General features: G+C 43.7%; 1 protein-coding gene across 1 annotated transcript in view; it reads left to right on the forward strand.

Moving 5' to 3' along the window:
- Nucleotides 1–16,795, forward strand: part of ACOX3 (acyl-CoA oxidase 3, pristanoyl) — a 1,839,061-nt gene that overhangs the window by 394,385 nt on the left and 1,427,881 nt on the right. Inside the window, exon 5 of the mRNA XM_044062802.1 lies at nt 11,158–11,247. Coding sequence (XP_043918737.1) covers nt 11,158–11,247 — 90 coding nt within the window. The remainder of the gene's footprint in view (nt 1–11,157; nt 11,248–16,795) is intronic.

Below are 16,795 nucleotides of genomic sequence, written 5' to 3' on the forward strand. Positions count from 1 at the left end.
CTCCAGATTCTGTGGAACCTACTCCGAGGAGACCAAACAAATTTATTACAGCCCCCCAGGACAAACAGTTCCTCTCCAAAGGTGTGCCTGTTGATGCTATGGTGGTAGCAGCAGCCACCAAGAAAGAGTTAGCAGAAACCTCTTCATCTGTAAATCCTCAAACAAAGAGTCTCAGACGATGGACTGATGTGGAAAGCGAATGTTTGCTTCAGCGACCTTTTCAATGAGGTCCCTGAACTATCTATGCCATTTTACTCATCTTCAAAGGGATCTCCTGAAAGAGCTTGGAGATACCCTTCAAGATCCTACAGCTGAGGGAGTACCAGCCAAAGTAGCTTCTCAGCTTGCGACTCTTAATTCCATAGTCCACTCCTCCATGACGCTGATTTCCTGTGTAGCCGATGGAGTGAGCAGAGCCACAGGGACAGGTGTGGCTCTCAGGAGACGTGCTTGGATGCGGCTGTGTCATTTTGCGGAACCCTTTCGAGCGTCCTTCACCAATACTCCCTTTGATGGCTCCTTTCTCTTTGGGCCTCAGGTGAAAGACACGTTGACCAGGTGTGAGCAGGAAGGCAAGACTCTCTCTGCCGTGGGAGTCTGTTTTTCCACCCCTTCCAGACCTTATCCCAAGGGTCAGAAGAGCGTAAAGATGTGGTTCTGAAAATCCCAGGGACCCTTGCCTGACACACGTGGTGATTTTTCCCCCCAGGCAGAGGGGGAAACAACAATAACAGACGCCGCCCTCGTGGCAGAGTGGGACCACAAAACCAGGGTGACAGAGAAACCTTTTCTGCCAAGCCCTTCCAGCATCCCTGAAGGGTTGCCCGACTGCTCACCTCTGGAAGCAGTCGGGGGAAGACTTTCGCTGTACCCAAAAGCCTGGCAAAATATAACAGGAGACAGATAGGTATTATCCATTATATCCGGAGGTTACAAAATTCCCTTCCATCAATCCCCCATAGAATCAAAAAAGCCCACCCCAGATGTCCCACCCAATCTAAGGGATCAAGCAGTCACAGAAGTTTCAAGACTGCTAGAAAAAAGAACCATTCAAGAAGTCCCCGCAGACCAACTAGGATCCGGAACTTACTCAAGATTCTATTAAGTACCAAAAAAGAGAGGGGACTGGAGACCAATACTGGATCTCAGCAGATTGAACAAATCTGTACAAAAAGAAAAGTTCCGGATGGTGACACTGCAGTCCATTTTCCCTTTTCTGGGTCAGGACAATTGGATGTGCTCGATAGATCTTCAGGACGCGTACTACCATATCAAGATGATCAGACGCTCCAGGAGATTTCTTCGCTTCCGGGTAGGGGCCACTCATTACCAGTTCAGAGCTCTGCCCTTTGGTCTCACCACAGCCCCCAGGGTGTTCACCAAGTGTATGACAGTAGTCACGGCTCACCTGAGGCGTCAAGGATTCCAGGTGTTTCCCTATCTAGATGACTGGCTCCTGACTGCTACCACCAGGCATCAACTCTTAGAGGCACAGGATTATACAATCACATCATGCACTCAACTAGGCATTACAGTAAATTTTGAAAAATCTGCCTTGTTGCCCTGTCAGTCTATCACATACATAGGAGCAGAATTAAACACAAAAGAAATGTTTGCAAGATTACCACAGGAAAGAGTTTCCACTATTCGTCAACAAGTGATGTTAAGTTGTCCATCTCGCCTTCATTCTTGCTGGATGGGTTCGGAGCCGATCCTCGGCTCCGACTCGGCCACTCTAAAAGCTCGAGAGTTGGTTCCACCGGCTCGAGGCTCCCCTTATATCCCACAATGCTAGGCGGTAATACCTCAGATCTCGTTTGCCGCTACAGCGATCGAGGTGTGTTGTTTATACCGGCTTCAGGTCAGTTCATTTAGATTAGTCTAATAGTTAATTTAAGCCCCTTTAATTTAGTTTTTACTCATTATTCCCTTAGTTAAGTGGATTTTGACCCTTTCCTACCTGTTTATCCACCCTTTTTTCCTCAAGAACTTATAAGTTCTTTCCTTAGGCCTTCGGGCCCTTCCATCCCCTTTAATAGTGGAGTGTATGTATTTTTTGTAGGGATTTAAAAAAAAAAAAAAAAACTAAACTATCTAAACTTATTAGTTTAATTTTAGTTTAAACCTTAGTAAGTGTAATCGGTGTGTTTGTGTTTGTGTGGTGATTACACATTTTTTCTTGAAAATGTCTAAGGACTCAAAGGTCTCAGGCTTCAAGAAGTGTGACTCGTGCTGTCAGAAAATGTCTCTGACAGACGATCACACTTCTTGTGTGTACTGGATGGGACCTTTACACCTGCAGGACTCTTGTGCTGTATGCCATGGCTTCAGCCCTAGAGTCCTGCAGGAAAGAAAAAATAAGCTTATATTACGAGGCTTATTGAAACCTGAGGGTCCCCCGACTCTTTCTTCGGGCAAACCCTCCAAGCCTTCTAGGTCGTCGGCTCCAGCTTCTGAGTCGACACCTAAGGCTTCGAAGTCTGATACAACATCGGCTCCGGCTGGAGCCGATGAGACTCGAACTCTTATTTCTTCAGTTCCCTCGGCTCCGGCCGGAGCCGAGGTGTTGGAAATCACTGAGTCGGCTCCGATAAGATTATCGGAACCGACAACTAGGAAAAGGTCTAGGTCACCGTCTCTTGGCTCCATTCATTCGGCTCCAGCATCTCCCTTGCTGTCTGAACGGAGCCATAGATCTCACTCCTCTAGGTCGTCGAGACTTTCGGATCAAGACCTTCAGAGGGTAGTGAGTCGACTTCTTAAGTCCGAGGCACTGGCCCAAATGCTTCAGAGCCCGACTCAGCAGTCGATGCTTAATCCTATTTCTCAAAATGTTCCTCCTCCGACTCCTTTGAGTTCGGAGCCGGGGCGTTTCGGACCCGAGACTGTGGCAGTGTTGGAGCCGATACAATTGTCTTTGGCGCCGTCGTCTGCTCCGTTTTCTTCATTGGAGGAATCTCGGCGCCGGACTTCCCTCGTCGGCTCCGAGGGGGTGAGTGGCATCAGACCCTTGTCCGACCCCGCTCTCCCTCTCGGTGCTTCGGCGCTGGTGAGTTCGGCTCCGACATCGGCCTCTGAGCCATTTCTGTCGGTGCCGAGGGAGGTTTTCAGCTTTTCGGAGCGGAGACCTCTGGCTCTGCCTGACGGGGGTGCTTTTGAGGTCATGCGGAGTGTGTTGGAACCTGGTTCAACTCCACAGTCGGCTCCGTCCGCCCCTCCCTCCTCGGTGCCTCAGGTAATTTCTACTCACTCCCTCATCCCAGACCGCAGAGAGCCAGCTCCTCAAGAATCCCCTGTGGGGATCTCATCCTCTTCCAAGGCCTCTCCTGAATTGGCAGGAGAGCCCCCTAGGAAGAGAAAGTGCAAGAGGAAGCACATAGACTCACCTGAGTCTGTCACCTCTGACACGGATTTAGAGGATTCTGAAGGTTCCCCCTCTGAAGATGTCTCCTTTGCAGACATCCTGGAGATCTTAAAACAGAGGGGGAATTGGCCAGCCCTTAACCCTTCAGAGGATGAATCTGTGTATCTTGAGGCGTTCGGCTCTCGCCCTTCCACCTCCTGGGTGCCCCCCCCTTTGACCCCCTTATGCAGGTGGTAGCAAAAAAGGCTTGGACGGCTCCTGACTCTGTGGACCCCACCTCCAGGAGACCTTCAAAGTTTATTACAGCACCAGCAGACAAACAATTTTTGACTAAAGGAGTTTCTGTGGATGCTATGGTGGTAGCTGCTGCCACCAAGAAGGAACTAGCTGATCATTCAGTGCCTGTCCATCCCCCTAACAAGGAATCTAGGTCTATGGACAGGTACGGGAAGCGGATGTCTTCGTCGGCGACCTTTTCAATGCGTTCGCTGAACTACCTCTGTCATTTCACTCGTCTTCAAAGAGACTTGATCAAGGAAGCGAGTGAGATGTTAAAGGATCCAACAGCTGCGGGTTTTCAGGATAAGATGAACGCTCAGCTGGCAACCCTCAATTCGATAGCTAACTCCTCCATGCGCCTTCTTTCATATGCGGCTGATGGAGCGAGCAGAGCCGCAGGTACAGGTGTGGCCTTACGGCATGCCTGGATGCGGCTATGCAATTTTATGGACCCCTTTAAGACGTCTTTCACTAATTCCCCGTTTGATGGATCGTCCCTTTTTGGTCCTCAAGTGAAAGAAACCCTGACAAGGTGCGAGACGGATGGCAAAACTCTTTCTGCCATCGGAGTCCGTTTTTCTACTCCTTCTAGGCCTTACCCCAAGGGCCAGAAAAGTGGAAAGATGTGGTTCCGCAAGCAATCTCAAGTGGCTTTGCCTGACGCACAGAGTCGGTTCCCCTCTAGAGGCAGAGGGGGGAACAATAATGGTAGACGCCGCCCTAGAGGCAGGGGGTCCAGAGAACCAGGGCAATCGAGAAACTTTTTCCGATAAGCCCTTTCAGCATCCCTGAGGTGTTGCCCGACTGTCCACCTTCGGAGGCAGTTGGGGGAAGATTATCACTGTACCCAGAAGCCTGGCGATCTCTAACTCAAGACAAGTGGGTACAGTCCATCATTTCCGAAGGCTATTCCATTCCGTTCTTTCGCATTCCAAATCAATCAAAAAAGTCCCTTCCAGATGTTTCACCCGCTCAAAGGGATCAAGCAGCGTTAGAAATATCAAAGTTGCTTGCAAAAAGAGCCATTCAGCCAGTTCCAGCAGACCAACAAGGATCCGGAATCTACTCCAAATTCTTTTTGGTTCCAAAGAAAACAGGGGACTGGAGGCCCATTTTGGATCTCAGCATCTTGAACAAGTCTGTCAAGAAAACAAGATTTCGGATGGTCACGTTGCAATCCATCCTACCCCTATTGGGAAAGGAAAACTGGATGTGCTCTATAGACCTCCAGGATACGTACTATCATATAAAAATGAACAGACGCTCCAGGAGATTCCTCCGCTTCAGGCTGGGAACCAGTCACTTTCAATTCAGAGCCCTGCCCTTTGGACTCACCACGGCCCCCCGGGTGTTTACCAAATGCATGGCAGTGGTTGCCTCTCACCTGAGACGTCAAGGATTCCAGGTGTTTCCATACTTAGACGACTGGCTCCTTACAGCTCCCACCAAGCATCTTCTACTACTTGCCAGAGACTACACTTTTCGCATATTTCGAAAGCTAGGTATCTCAATAAATTGCGAAAAGTCTGTTTTGTAGCCTTGTCGTGCTATTACCTTCATAGGCGCAAATCCAGACACAGTCAGCATGTCTGCGAGACTCACAGACCAAAGGATAGCAGACATACACAAACTAGCCTCTCTTCTTTTCCACAGCAACAGAATCAAAGTCAGATTAGTCCTAAAAGTACTGGGGATTATGGCAGCTGCTATCCCTCTACTTCTATTAGCCAGATTTCACATGAGAATCTTACAATGGATGCTCTTCACACAATGGTCATACCAACAACTTCCGATGTCCCACACCATTGTGATAACGCAGTCATGCAGGAATCATCTTCTTTGGTGGATTTCTTCCCCCCAGCTCTTCTTAGGAAGACCCTTTGTCCCTCCCCCTCCGGTTGCTACTCTGACAACGGACGCCTCCCTGATCGGGTGGGGGGGGGCATTATCAGGGCAGGACAGTCCAGGGCATATGGCAACCTTACGAACGCCACTTGCATATAAATGTTTTAGAGATGAGAGCAGTGCTTTTAGCGTTGCAAGCCCTTCAAGACTCTCTTCCGATGGGAACGATAGCAATCCAGACGGACAACATGTCTGTAGTGTGGTATATCAACAAACAAGGCGGAACCAGATCCTACCCCCTATGTCGAGAGGCACTCAGACTGTGGCAATGGGCGATTTCTTCTCAGCGGTTTCTGATAGCAACGCACATCCCCGGGAAGTCCAATCTCATTGCGGACAAATTGAGCAGAGCTATTCTCATGCCTCACGAGTGGTCTCTGAAAAATTCAGTCTTGGAAAAAGTTTTTCTGAAGTGGGGCCAGCCTTGCTGCGACCTTTTTGCTACTCCCCAAAACAGCAAGTGCAAAGATTATTTCACCCTCTTTCCTCTACCAGGCCATCGCAGCAGAGACGCTCTAGTCCAAGTTTGGCCCCGGGGACTTCTGTATGCATTTCCTCCCTTCCCACTAATTTCTCAAGTGATACAGAAAGCCATCGCTCAGAAAGCTTCCTTGATCCTCATTGCCCCTTACTGGCCTCGACAGGTTTGTTTCCCCTTTCTGCACCATTTTCTGTTGGAGCAACCCTGGCATCTGGACCTAGTTCCAGATCTTTTGACCCATCAGTCGGGTCAGTTACATCGCTCCCTCCCCTCTCTGAACCTCACTGCATGGTTCCTCCAATTCCAACCCTAGCCAGGCTTCCTCTAATATCTCACTCAGTTCGAGATATTTTAATAGCTTCCCATAAATCCCTCCACTCGGAAGATTTATCTTAGTAAGTGGAAACGTTTCTCCTATTGGGCACAAGGAAGGGACATAGATCCTTTCACTGCTCCCATTCAATCGGTCCTTGATTTCTTAGCCGAACTATTCCACGCAGGTTCGTCTCCTTCTACTCTTAAGGTTCAATTGGCAGATATTTCTAACTTTCATGTTGGAATCTCAGATTCTGCCATCATGTCTCACAAGCTTTGCAAAGCTTTTTTGAAGGGAGTTTTTCTTCTCAAACCTCCTATCAGAAATCCTCCTCCTTCTTGGGACCTTAACTTAGTTCTCACATCTTTGATTCTTCCCCCTTTTGAACCTGCAGCTTCGTGTTCAATGAAATTGCTATCCTGGAAGACACTCTTTTTGGTAGCCATTACTTCGGCTAGAAGAGTCTCGGAGCTTCATGCACTCTGCAGTCGATCCCCTTATCTTTTGTTTCATAAGGATAGGGTATCCTTGCGGACCAACCCATCCTTCTTACCCAAAGTAGCCTCTCAGGCGAACCTAAATCAAAACATTGACCTTCCTGTGTTTTTTCCTAACTATTCTAACAGGTCTGAACAAAAATTACATTGGCTAGATGTTCATCGACAATTAAGGTATTATTTGGATAGGACCAAACAGACCAGAAAGGCTGACCAACTGTTTGTTTCTTATGCAGAAGGCAGAAAGGGCCTTCCAGTTTCGAAAGTATCACTCTCCAGATGGCTTACATCCTTGATTTCTTTTGTGTATGAGATTAGGCATCAAAAGTTACCAAACAAACCTAAGGCTCATTCAACTAGAGCTTTGGCTACTTCTATAGCTTTCCAAGACAGGCTGCCTATTGATACGATTTGTGCGGCAGCTACATGGGCTACTCCTCACACTTTCATTTCTCATTATAAGTTGGACTTAGCTTCTAGACACAGAGCTAACTTTGGTTCCACTGTACTCAAGAGTCTGTTCCGATAGGCCACCCGGGACAAGGTGCTAGGGACGCGGTCCCATCCAGCAAGAACGAAGGCGAGATGGACAACTTAACATATAGAAGTTATGTTCTTACCATAACGTTCCATATTAGTTGTCTTCTTCTCGCCTTCTTTCTTAAGGCCCCACCCTCCTTCCCCTGGCCTGGACAGACCTAGAGGAGTTTGATTGTGACCTTTTTCCTACCACCTCTATTTGTATATGTATATACTGTGTTATGTATATATTCCCTCATCAGGTTGTAGGTCACCTTCCTTCTGTCATTTTATAGAGGTGGGTTTCCCCTTTCCAGTGTTTCTGGATTTTTTCCTGGCTGGGCCTAGCTTACAAACAAGATCTGAGGTATTACCGCCTAGCATTGTGGGATATAAGGGGAGCCTCGAGCCGGTGGAACCAACTCTCGAGCTTTTAGAGTGGCCGAGTCGGAGCCGAGGATCGGCTCCGAACCCATCCAGCAAGAAAGAAGGCGAGAAGAAGACAACTAACATGGAACGTTATGGTAAGAACATAACTTCTATTTAATTTTAATGCGGAGCAAAAGGATTCAAGTCAGATATGTCCTCCAAGCTCTAGGCTCCATGGCAGCTGCCATTCTTCTTGTCCCATTAGCGCGTTTCCACATGAGAATCCTTCAGTGGCTTCTTTTCACGCAGTGGTCTTTACAGGAACTACCCATGTCTCGCATGATCCTGATCACAGAAACATGCAAAAGGCACCTTTCTTGGTGGATGGTCTCCCCACTAGTAATTCAGGGCAAACCTTTCATACAACCCCCTCCAGTAGCCACAGTGACCACGGATGCCTCCCTGATAGGGTGGGGAGCATTATGTAGGCAGGACAGTCCAAGGCACTTGGCAACCTCACGAGTACCATCTGCATATCAATGAACTAGAAATGAGAGCGATGCTTCTAGTGTTGCAAGCCCTTCAAGACTCTCTTCCTTCCGGGACCATTGCAATCCAAACGGACAACATGTCAATGGTGTGGTACATCAACAAACAAGGCGGGACCAGGTCTTACCCCTTGTGTCAAGAAGCACTCAAACTGTGGCAATGGGGCGATTTCCAACCAACGTTTTCTGATAGCAACGCACATCCCTGGGAAATCCAACGTCATAGTGGACAGGCTCACCAGAGCTATCCTAATGTCTCACGAGTGGTCTCTGAATCAGGAAGTTGCGGATCTTATCTTCTGCAAATGGGGACAGCCTTGCTGTGACCTATTTATCACTCCTCTCAACAACAAATACAGCAGCTACTTCTCCCTACTTCCTCTTCCAGGTCATATGCTCAAGAGATGCTGTAGTCCACGATTGGCCTCAGGGACTCTTTTACGCTTTTCCCCTAATACCAAAACTCATACAGAAAGCAAAATCATTGGGTTGCAAAATGATTCTCATTGCCCCATATTGGCCTCGACAGATATGGTTTCTGTTTCTGCACCTCCACCTTCTGGATCAACTGTGGATTCTGGACCCAGTTCCAGATCTTCTGATTCATCAATCAGGCGGGTTACACAAATCCCTTCAAACTCTCCAGCTCACAGCTTGGTTACTCCACTTCCAACCTTAGCCAGGCTTTCCAATATCTCCCCAGCAGTCCGTGATATTATTGTTTCCTCACATAAGTCTACTACGAGGAAAACGTATGCTAGTAAATGGAAACGGTTTTCTTATTGGGCAGAATCTAGAAATTTGGATCCTTTCTCAGCCTCAGTCCATGAAATTCTTGAATTTCTAGCACAACTCTTTCAGTCTGGTGCGGCTCCTTCTACCATTAGAGTACAACTAGCTGCCACTTCTAATTTTCATATCGGTATGTTTAATTCTAGCATAATGTCTCATAAGTTCTGCAAGGCCTTTATGAGAGGAACATCTCTTCCTAGATCCCCAGTTAGAGATCCTCCTCCTCCTTGGGATCTCAATTTAGTTTTAGCTTCCTTAATTTTGCCTCCCTTTGAACCGGCGGCATCATGTTCCTTAAAATTTCTTTCTTGGAAGACACTTTTTCTGGTTGCTATCATTTCAGCTAGACGTGTCTCAGAACTTCAAGCACTATGTGTTTGTCCTCCTTACCTGGTGTTTCACAAGGACAGAATTTCTCTGAGGACCAATCCATCCTTTATTCCTAAAGTCTGCTCATATAACAATTTAAATCAATCCATAGATCTCCCAGTTTTCTTTCCTAATCACAGCAACAAGGCAGAATACAAGTTCCACCAACTGGATGTGCACAGACAATTGCGTTTTTACCTCCATAGAACTAAGGAACTAAGAACGTCAAACCAGTTATTTCTTTCTTATGCTTTCAACAAACAAGGCCTTCCAGTTTCTAAGGTGACCTTATCCAGATGGTTATCTGATACTATTGCCTTTATTTATCAGTTATGAAATAAAGAGCTACCAGCTAAACCAAAAGGTCATTCCACTAGAGCATTAGCCACCTCTGTAGCCTTTCAGTCTAGGTTCACCATAGACTCAATCTGTGCAGCTGCCACTTGGGCAAACCCTCACAATTTTTTCTCTCATTACAAGGTGGATATGGTCTCCTGGAGCAGAGCTTCCTTTGGTTCTGCTGTTCTGAAGAGTCTGTTCCAGTGAGCCACTCAGGATTTTAGGTGCTAGGGACGCTGTCCCAAACAGCAAGAATGAAGGCGAGATGGACAACTTAACATAAAGAAGTTATGTACCTACCATAACATTCCATGTTAGTTGTCTTCATCTCACCTTCCTTCTTGCGTCCCTCCCTCTTTCCCCCTTCCTAGAGGATTGATAGGAGTTCCTTTTTTGTTTTCACTGGCTGAGTATCTTTTATTACTTCACATGCCAGGTAATTTATGACTCTTTCCTTGTTTAGGTGTATTGGACAACCAGTTTTTAGGTAACTGGTTACTCTACTTATGTCTAGTGTGCGCTATCTCAAACGAGATCTGGGTAGCTGACACTGGGCATTCTGGGATAAGGGGTAGCCTCGAGCCAGTAAACGGCTCTCGAGCTATAGTAGATGGCTTAGTCAAAATTATTCCATTATTCAAACAGCAAGAAGAAAGGCGAGATGAAGACAACTAACATGGAACGTTATGGTAGGTACATAACTTCTTTATCATTGTTACAAATAAGACTACGTGTGAAACTGTGATTTTATCAGAGTAGACTGTATTCTTATTAACAGTAGTTTTCTGTTTGCTGTTAATAACAAACAGCTTTTTGTTGGAAATATTATCCTGCTAAAGATTTTTGCACTGCCTCAAAAATTGTGGCTTTATCAATTGGACTCTTAGTCTTAATAAAAGTAGAGTTTTGAAATTACTGAACTATGAATTTTAAAGAACAGACCGAAAAAGCCTGTATCTGAATATGTACAGGGCTTCAATTTTAGGTGCATTATAGCCATGGCTTGTTTTTCTTATCTTACTAGGAGAACCTAATCTTACACATGTGAACTTTATTTTTTCTGCTAATGATTCTCTGCCTTTCCTTAACTTCATATTCAGTGCACTACTTTTGTTTTCTAGCATTGTGTTACTTATAAACATGTGCATATTCTCATTACATTTGTTGATAGGGAGCAGCTTCAGCAGCATCATAAAATAATGTTGGGATCATTTAATTTACCCTTTGATTAACTGAATGAACTTTCCAGTGTTTTTGTATTTCATGTAGCGTGAGAGTATGAATTAAAGAATACGGTCAAGTTAATTAATTTGCATGTGCAGAGATTTGTGTTCCATTGAAGAGCTCTGGTTGATTTGGTTTTTTTTTTTTTTTTAAAGATTTTTGGATGCTTTGCCTTAACTGAATTAAGTCATGGAAGCAATACCAGAGCTATAAGGACAACTGCCAGATACGATCCTGAAACACACGTGAGTGCATGTTCTTTAACCATTTTATACTTATTTGTCTTACTGAAGAATCCTGAAAAGTCTCAGTGTCTGCTTTATAAATTTCTGATGTAAAATCCTGTTCTACCAATACATTTTCTTTAGTACATTCCTCTGTTCAACCTCACCTCCTAAGCTCTTATTTTATTCTTCACTATTTCCTTTCCTTCACATATCTCTGTCTCTCTAAATCCATTAGTCTGTCACCAAACTACTTCCAGGTTCATTCTCTTCATCTGTAATTAAATATACTATTGATCAAGCTGCCAGAATTACATTGTGTTACTTTTCCAAACTTGTACTACCTACTTGTCTTCTTTCACTGTTTAGGGCGGCCCAGTGGTGCAGCGGCTAATGTTGTCACCTCACAGCAAAAGGTTCTCCAGTTCTCGACTGGGGTGCCTTCTGTGCGGAGTCTGCATGTCCTCCCTTCATTTGTGTGAGTTTCCTCCCATGTTCCCAAGACATGTGACTAGAGCATTTCTTCCAGGGCCTCCACTGAGAATAGGCTCTGTCCTAGTCAGACTTTCCTGGTCAACACATGCTAAGTAAATAAATGATAATAATCTGTTTGGCTTAACTGTTGGCAAATGTGCTTCAGATTTTGCTAATTAATTACTAATTAATCTATCTGCAGTGTTGTAACACTGTCTAATCTTAGTTTTATGAAGTACATTATATCTGTACTTTTTTCTCCCTTATGATATAAAGTTGATGTAAATAATTATATAAAATAATTATATAAAATTTAATGCACTCTGCTCTTCCATTGTATAGTATGTTTACTGCACTCCTTCATGGGCACAGGTCACAACTGAAAAGGGTGTTTGGACCAGTCCATGCACCTAGTTAACAGTTTGGTAGGTAAACGAAATGTAAAGGAAATGTGCTAAAACCAGTTCCTACAGTAATATCCAAATTAAACACCAAAACAATCCACAAAAATTCTAGGCTGCAGTTAATAACATGTTACACTCAGGTAAAGCAGCTACTCCCACTCCATTAACTCCCAACAACACAGACAATATAGTAACTCAGTTTAATACCTACTTTACAGAGTCAATCCAAGCCCTTGCAAACTCTCAGTCCTCTACCAATGACTCCACCCCTGTCACAAGCAAAAATACCACCCATACCCAAAACTCCACTGTATTTTCATTCCAACCAGTATCTGTAAACACAGTAAAAAAACAAAATTCAAAAGGCTTAAACCAACTACCCTAGCAGCTGACAACATCCTAGCAGAATTTCTTCAAATTGCAGCAGAAGGAATAGCCTACCCAGTAGCCATTCTGATAAATAGATCAATCACAGAGTGCCTGATCCCCACTATTTGGAAAATTTCTCACATTATACCCCTACACAAATGAGGTAGCTCCACTGCGTTAACTAACTATCGCCCCATTGCCCTCTTATCCCCCCTGTCTAAAAGTCTTGAAAGAGTCATCCATACCCAACTCATGGATTATCTTCACAGAGAAAGATTACTAACAGATACACAGCATGGCTTTCACCACTCTCATAGCACTACCACAGCCCTGATGTCCTTTACCAACACAGTCAACCATTACAGGAATAACGGGCAGTATGTATCTGCTATTTTCCTAGACATGTCCAAGGCCTTCGATATGATTAACCACCCAAAATTAATCAACATCCTGTCCTTCCTAAACCTCAGTACCTCATCCATCTCCTGGTTCCAAAATTACCTTTCAGGACGTCAACAAGCCATCCTGTAGCAGCAACAACTATCCCCCTTCTTCCAGTTAGCATAGGAGTTCCCTAAGGTTCAATCCTGGGGCACCTACTTTTCTCTGTCTTTGCCAATCAACTTCATACCGCCACACCTCATGACACCATAGTCCATTATGCTGACGAATCAACTCTTATATGCCCAGCTTCCTCTCTTCAACCACTCCAAAAGCACACAAAGGACTCTTTCCGATTGGCTGAAAATTGGCTCACTAACTCCCACCTCATCCTTAACCCAAACAAAACAAAACCTCCTTTTTCATCCCGGAAAAAAACTCTCCTCCCAAGACAAAACCCCCTCCTCACATTTCAGCATCTTATCCAATAACAAAACTATTATTACCACCTCAACCCACACAAAACTGCTAGGTGTTGAAATAGACAACAATTTGAAGTTTTATATACATATTGCCCAAACCATTAACAAAGTCAACAAGAAACCTCGGTCTCTTGTATAGGAACAACAAATTCCTAACAAGGAACACTAAATCCACTATTGCCCGAACGCACCTCCTATCTACTCTCTTTTACGGTTCCCAAGTACTAACCAACCTCCGTAAAACTGACCTCCCCAAACTTGAATCTTGCTACAGTAAGATAGCCAAATTTGCAACTGGTGCTATATATAGATCCATCATTGCATATCACTTAGACAACTAAACGGGCTTGAACTTCTGCAGTTAATGCACTTTAATCAACTTAGCTTCGCTTACAAAATCCTCCATCACCCAGATAAAACTCCTGCTCTCCATAACCTCTTACAGCCATACAACTCCTCTAGACATCTCTGCTCTTTCAACAAATCCCTCCTACATGTCTCCAAAGCAAACAACGCAGCTGGCGAATCACTATTTTCACATTACATTTCCAAATTATGGAGTAAACTCCCATGCTCTCTTATTTCAAACTGCTCTATCCCACAATTCAAAAAGCTTCTAAAAACACATCTTTCAAATTCTTGGCTCTGTCCCTGTAACCCTACAGCATAGTCCAATTTCCATTCCTCGGTAGCTAACAACCCTTCTAGAATGCCTTCACCAGACCTCTAAAACTGGAACTGGCTACTGTATTATACAGGGGCTCAATCATCTCTCCTTTGCAATCATTTATGTATTTTCTCCATCTCCAACTATGTTTTACTTGTTCTCTTTATATCCACTGCCTGCTTACATCACAGATCATTATAGTTTAGAATTATTATAACCTCACAGTTACTTTCCAACATATGAAAAGTTGTCCATGACAGGGTGGTTGCAAACATACTAACCTCTTCATGTAATTTCAATATTTCACTCTCCTTTATAGCATTGTACTCTCTGCATTATTTTGTACTACTTGCTATTATTTTTGCATTACTCGCTATTCTTTTTAATTTCTTCTGTAGTGTGTCAAATTATAATTGTACATTGTTCTATGATTTTCTCCCCGGGCCACCGCTGAAAAAGGACCTGCATCCATTCAGACTTTCCTGGTAAACAAATGTAAAATAAAATAAATAAAAAAAATAAATAATAATAGATTGTTAGAGATCTGCTGCTGTACTCTGAAAATGATCACTTGCTGAAATGCAATTTGTAATGTAAAAACAACTTGTCATTCACTCTATTTTTACAACTGAGTTTTTCTCCATGTTTGCTTTGAAGGTGAGCCCTGGTTCAGGAGGACCTTCCTGATAAACATACAAGCATAAATAAATAAATAAAGTAATTTACTGAATGATTCAAGCCTGCCTGCCCACTAATAGAAGAAGGCATATTTCTATATTTTGAGACTGAAATAGTTTATAGTGTTGCATCTACTTGTTATTAAAGCATGTCACCAAACAAGGAAACTCTCTTACAATTGGGACAGACACTGTGAAAGTGGTGGAGAAGAAACTGTTAGCCCTTAGGGAGAATGAAGCACATTGACTAAATGGGCCACCTCCTGGAGACTCAAAACTGATTGGATTGCTGTCTCGCTCACAGATAGGACTGAAGAAGTCAGGATGAGTGAGGCCACCTCTGTCAGGAGACTGGTTACCAGAGGAGTTCACCAGGGTTCTGTGTTGGGCACAGTCCTGTTTGGCATCAAGGCTAATGTCAAAGACCGCTGGTTCACTAAGTTTGCAGATGACTGTAAATTGGGAGCTATTATAGATTCCTGCCATGACTCTGGCATCCTACAAAGAGGGTGTAGCATAAATAAATGACTGATGTCAAAGCCACTGATTAAAACACAATGTGAAGAAGTGCATTATAGTTCCCTTTGGGAAATTGTCCACCCAAGTTAATTACTACATCGATAAAGACCCAGTAGTTAGAGATCTGGGAACATAGGTGGACAATAATCTGTCTTTTGACCAACAAATAGCCAAGATAGTTAGAAAATCATTTAGTGTTGCACAACTCATAAGCAAGGGTATGATACCTAGGTACAAGGAAGTCATAGGACCACTGTACATATAGTTCTTATCAGACACATTATTGAGTACAATGGCCCCTTTGGCATTTACCTAACCAGGAGCTTGCAACAGTTGGAATGCCCTCAAAGGTTCCTCATCAGAAAAATGCAGAGTATGAAAAGCCTGTCCTACCTAGATTGTCTTAAGGTCCTATATCTGTACTAAGTCTCCTACAGGTTACTGAGATGCGATCTGTGTCTGGCATATAAGGCATCCTCAGAACCAGCTGTGATGGATCTCTTGCACAGCCACAAAACAAACAGCACCAGTAACACTAGATCCAAGGACCTGATTTTTACTTTTGACATAAATAGAACATGCTGGATAGACTAATGTGTCTCAAAGGATCTATGACGTAAGCTCAGGAAGACAAACTGATGAAGTAAACAACTGAATCAAATTACTTACCAAAGAACCAAACCGAGTACTTAAAAACTTTAATATGAAGCGCTTTTCATCTTGCCTTTAGCAAGACTTCTTCAGATAACAGATACTTTCAGTGCTACAAATTATATACACATTAAATTAATCACATGATCAATTTAAAAGCAGTGAAGCACACACTGCCTGTCATTTACAAAAAAGAATAATGGAATAATTTTGAATATAACTAATAGTGAAAGACAAGCACTTGAATTTTTATAACAGGCAAATGTGAGAATCATGCAACCTGATAAAGGGGGAGGCCTTGTGGTTTTGAATACTGTGGATTATATCAGAAGAATGAATGTGATTCTAGATGGCAATACATATGTGGAAGTTTCAAGAAATGAACTAAACATAACGTATTCTAGAATTAAAATATTGCTTAATGATTTATTTATCAAAGCCAAAATCGACATAGAGTTATTTAATTTCTTAACTATGCCTGCCCCTAAGATTCCCATTTTGTTTGGTCAGCCCAAAATACATAAATGTGTTTTGATCCACCGATGAGGCCGCTTGTTGATGCAAGGAACAGCATAACATATGCTTGTACTAAGGTTGTTGACCAGATTTTAAAAAAAGTATGTAGTGATGGAAAAACATATTTGCAAAGACTTGTGGTCCTTTCTGGAGGTTATCAACAGCTTGACATATGAGAACGACCTTAGTCTTATGACAGTAGACGTCAAAGATTTGTACTCTTCCATCCCTCACTTAGAGGAGATTGAGTGGGTAAGTTGTTTACTACGGAATAGAGGGGCCCCAAGATCTGAGGTGAATCTTGTAGAAGAGTTGTTGGACATAATTTTGCCCATTAACTGCATCACCTTTAACAACAGATATTTCCTGCAAAAAACTGGTGTAGCTATGGGCTCCCCTTGTGGTGCCAGCTTTGCCAATTTAGTTAAG

This window comes from Protopterus annectens, chromosome 2.part1, assembly GCF_019279795.1.
Source record: "Protopterus annectens isolate FY-2018-M chromosome 2.part1, PAN1.0, whole genome shotgun sequence".
Taxonomy (NCBI): domain Eukaryota; kingdom Metazoa; phylum Chordata; order Ceratodontiformes; family Protopteridae; genus Protopterus; species Protopterus annectens.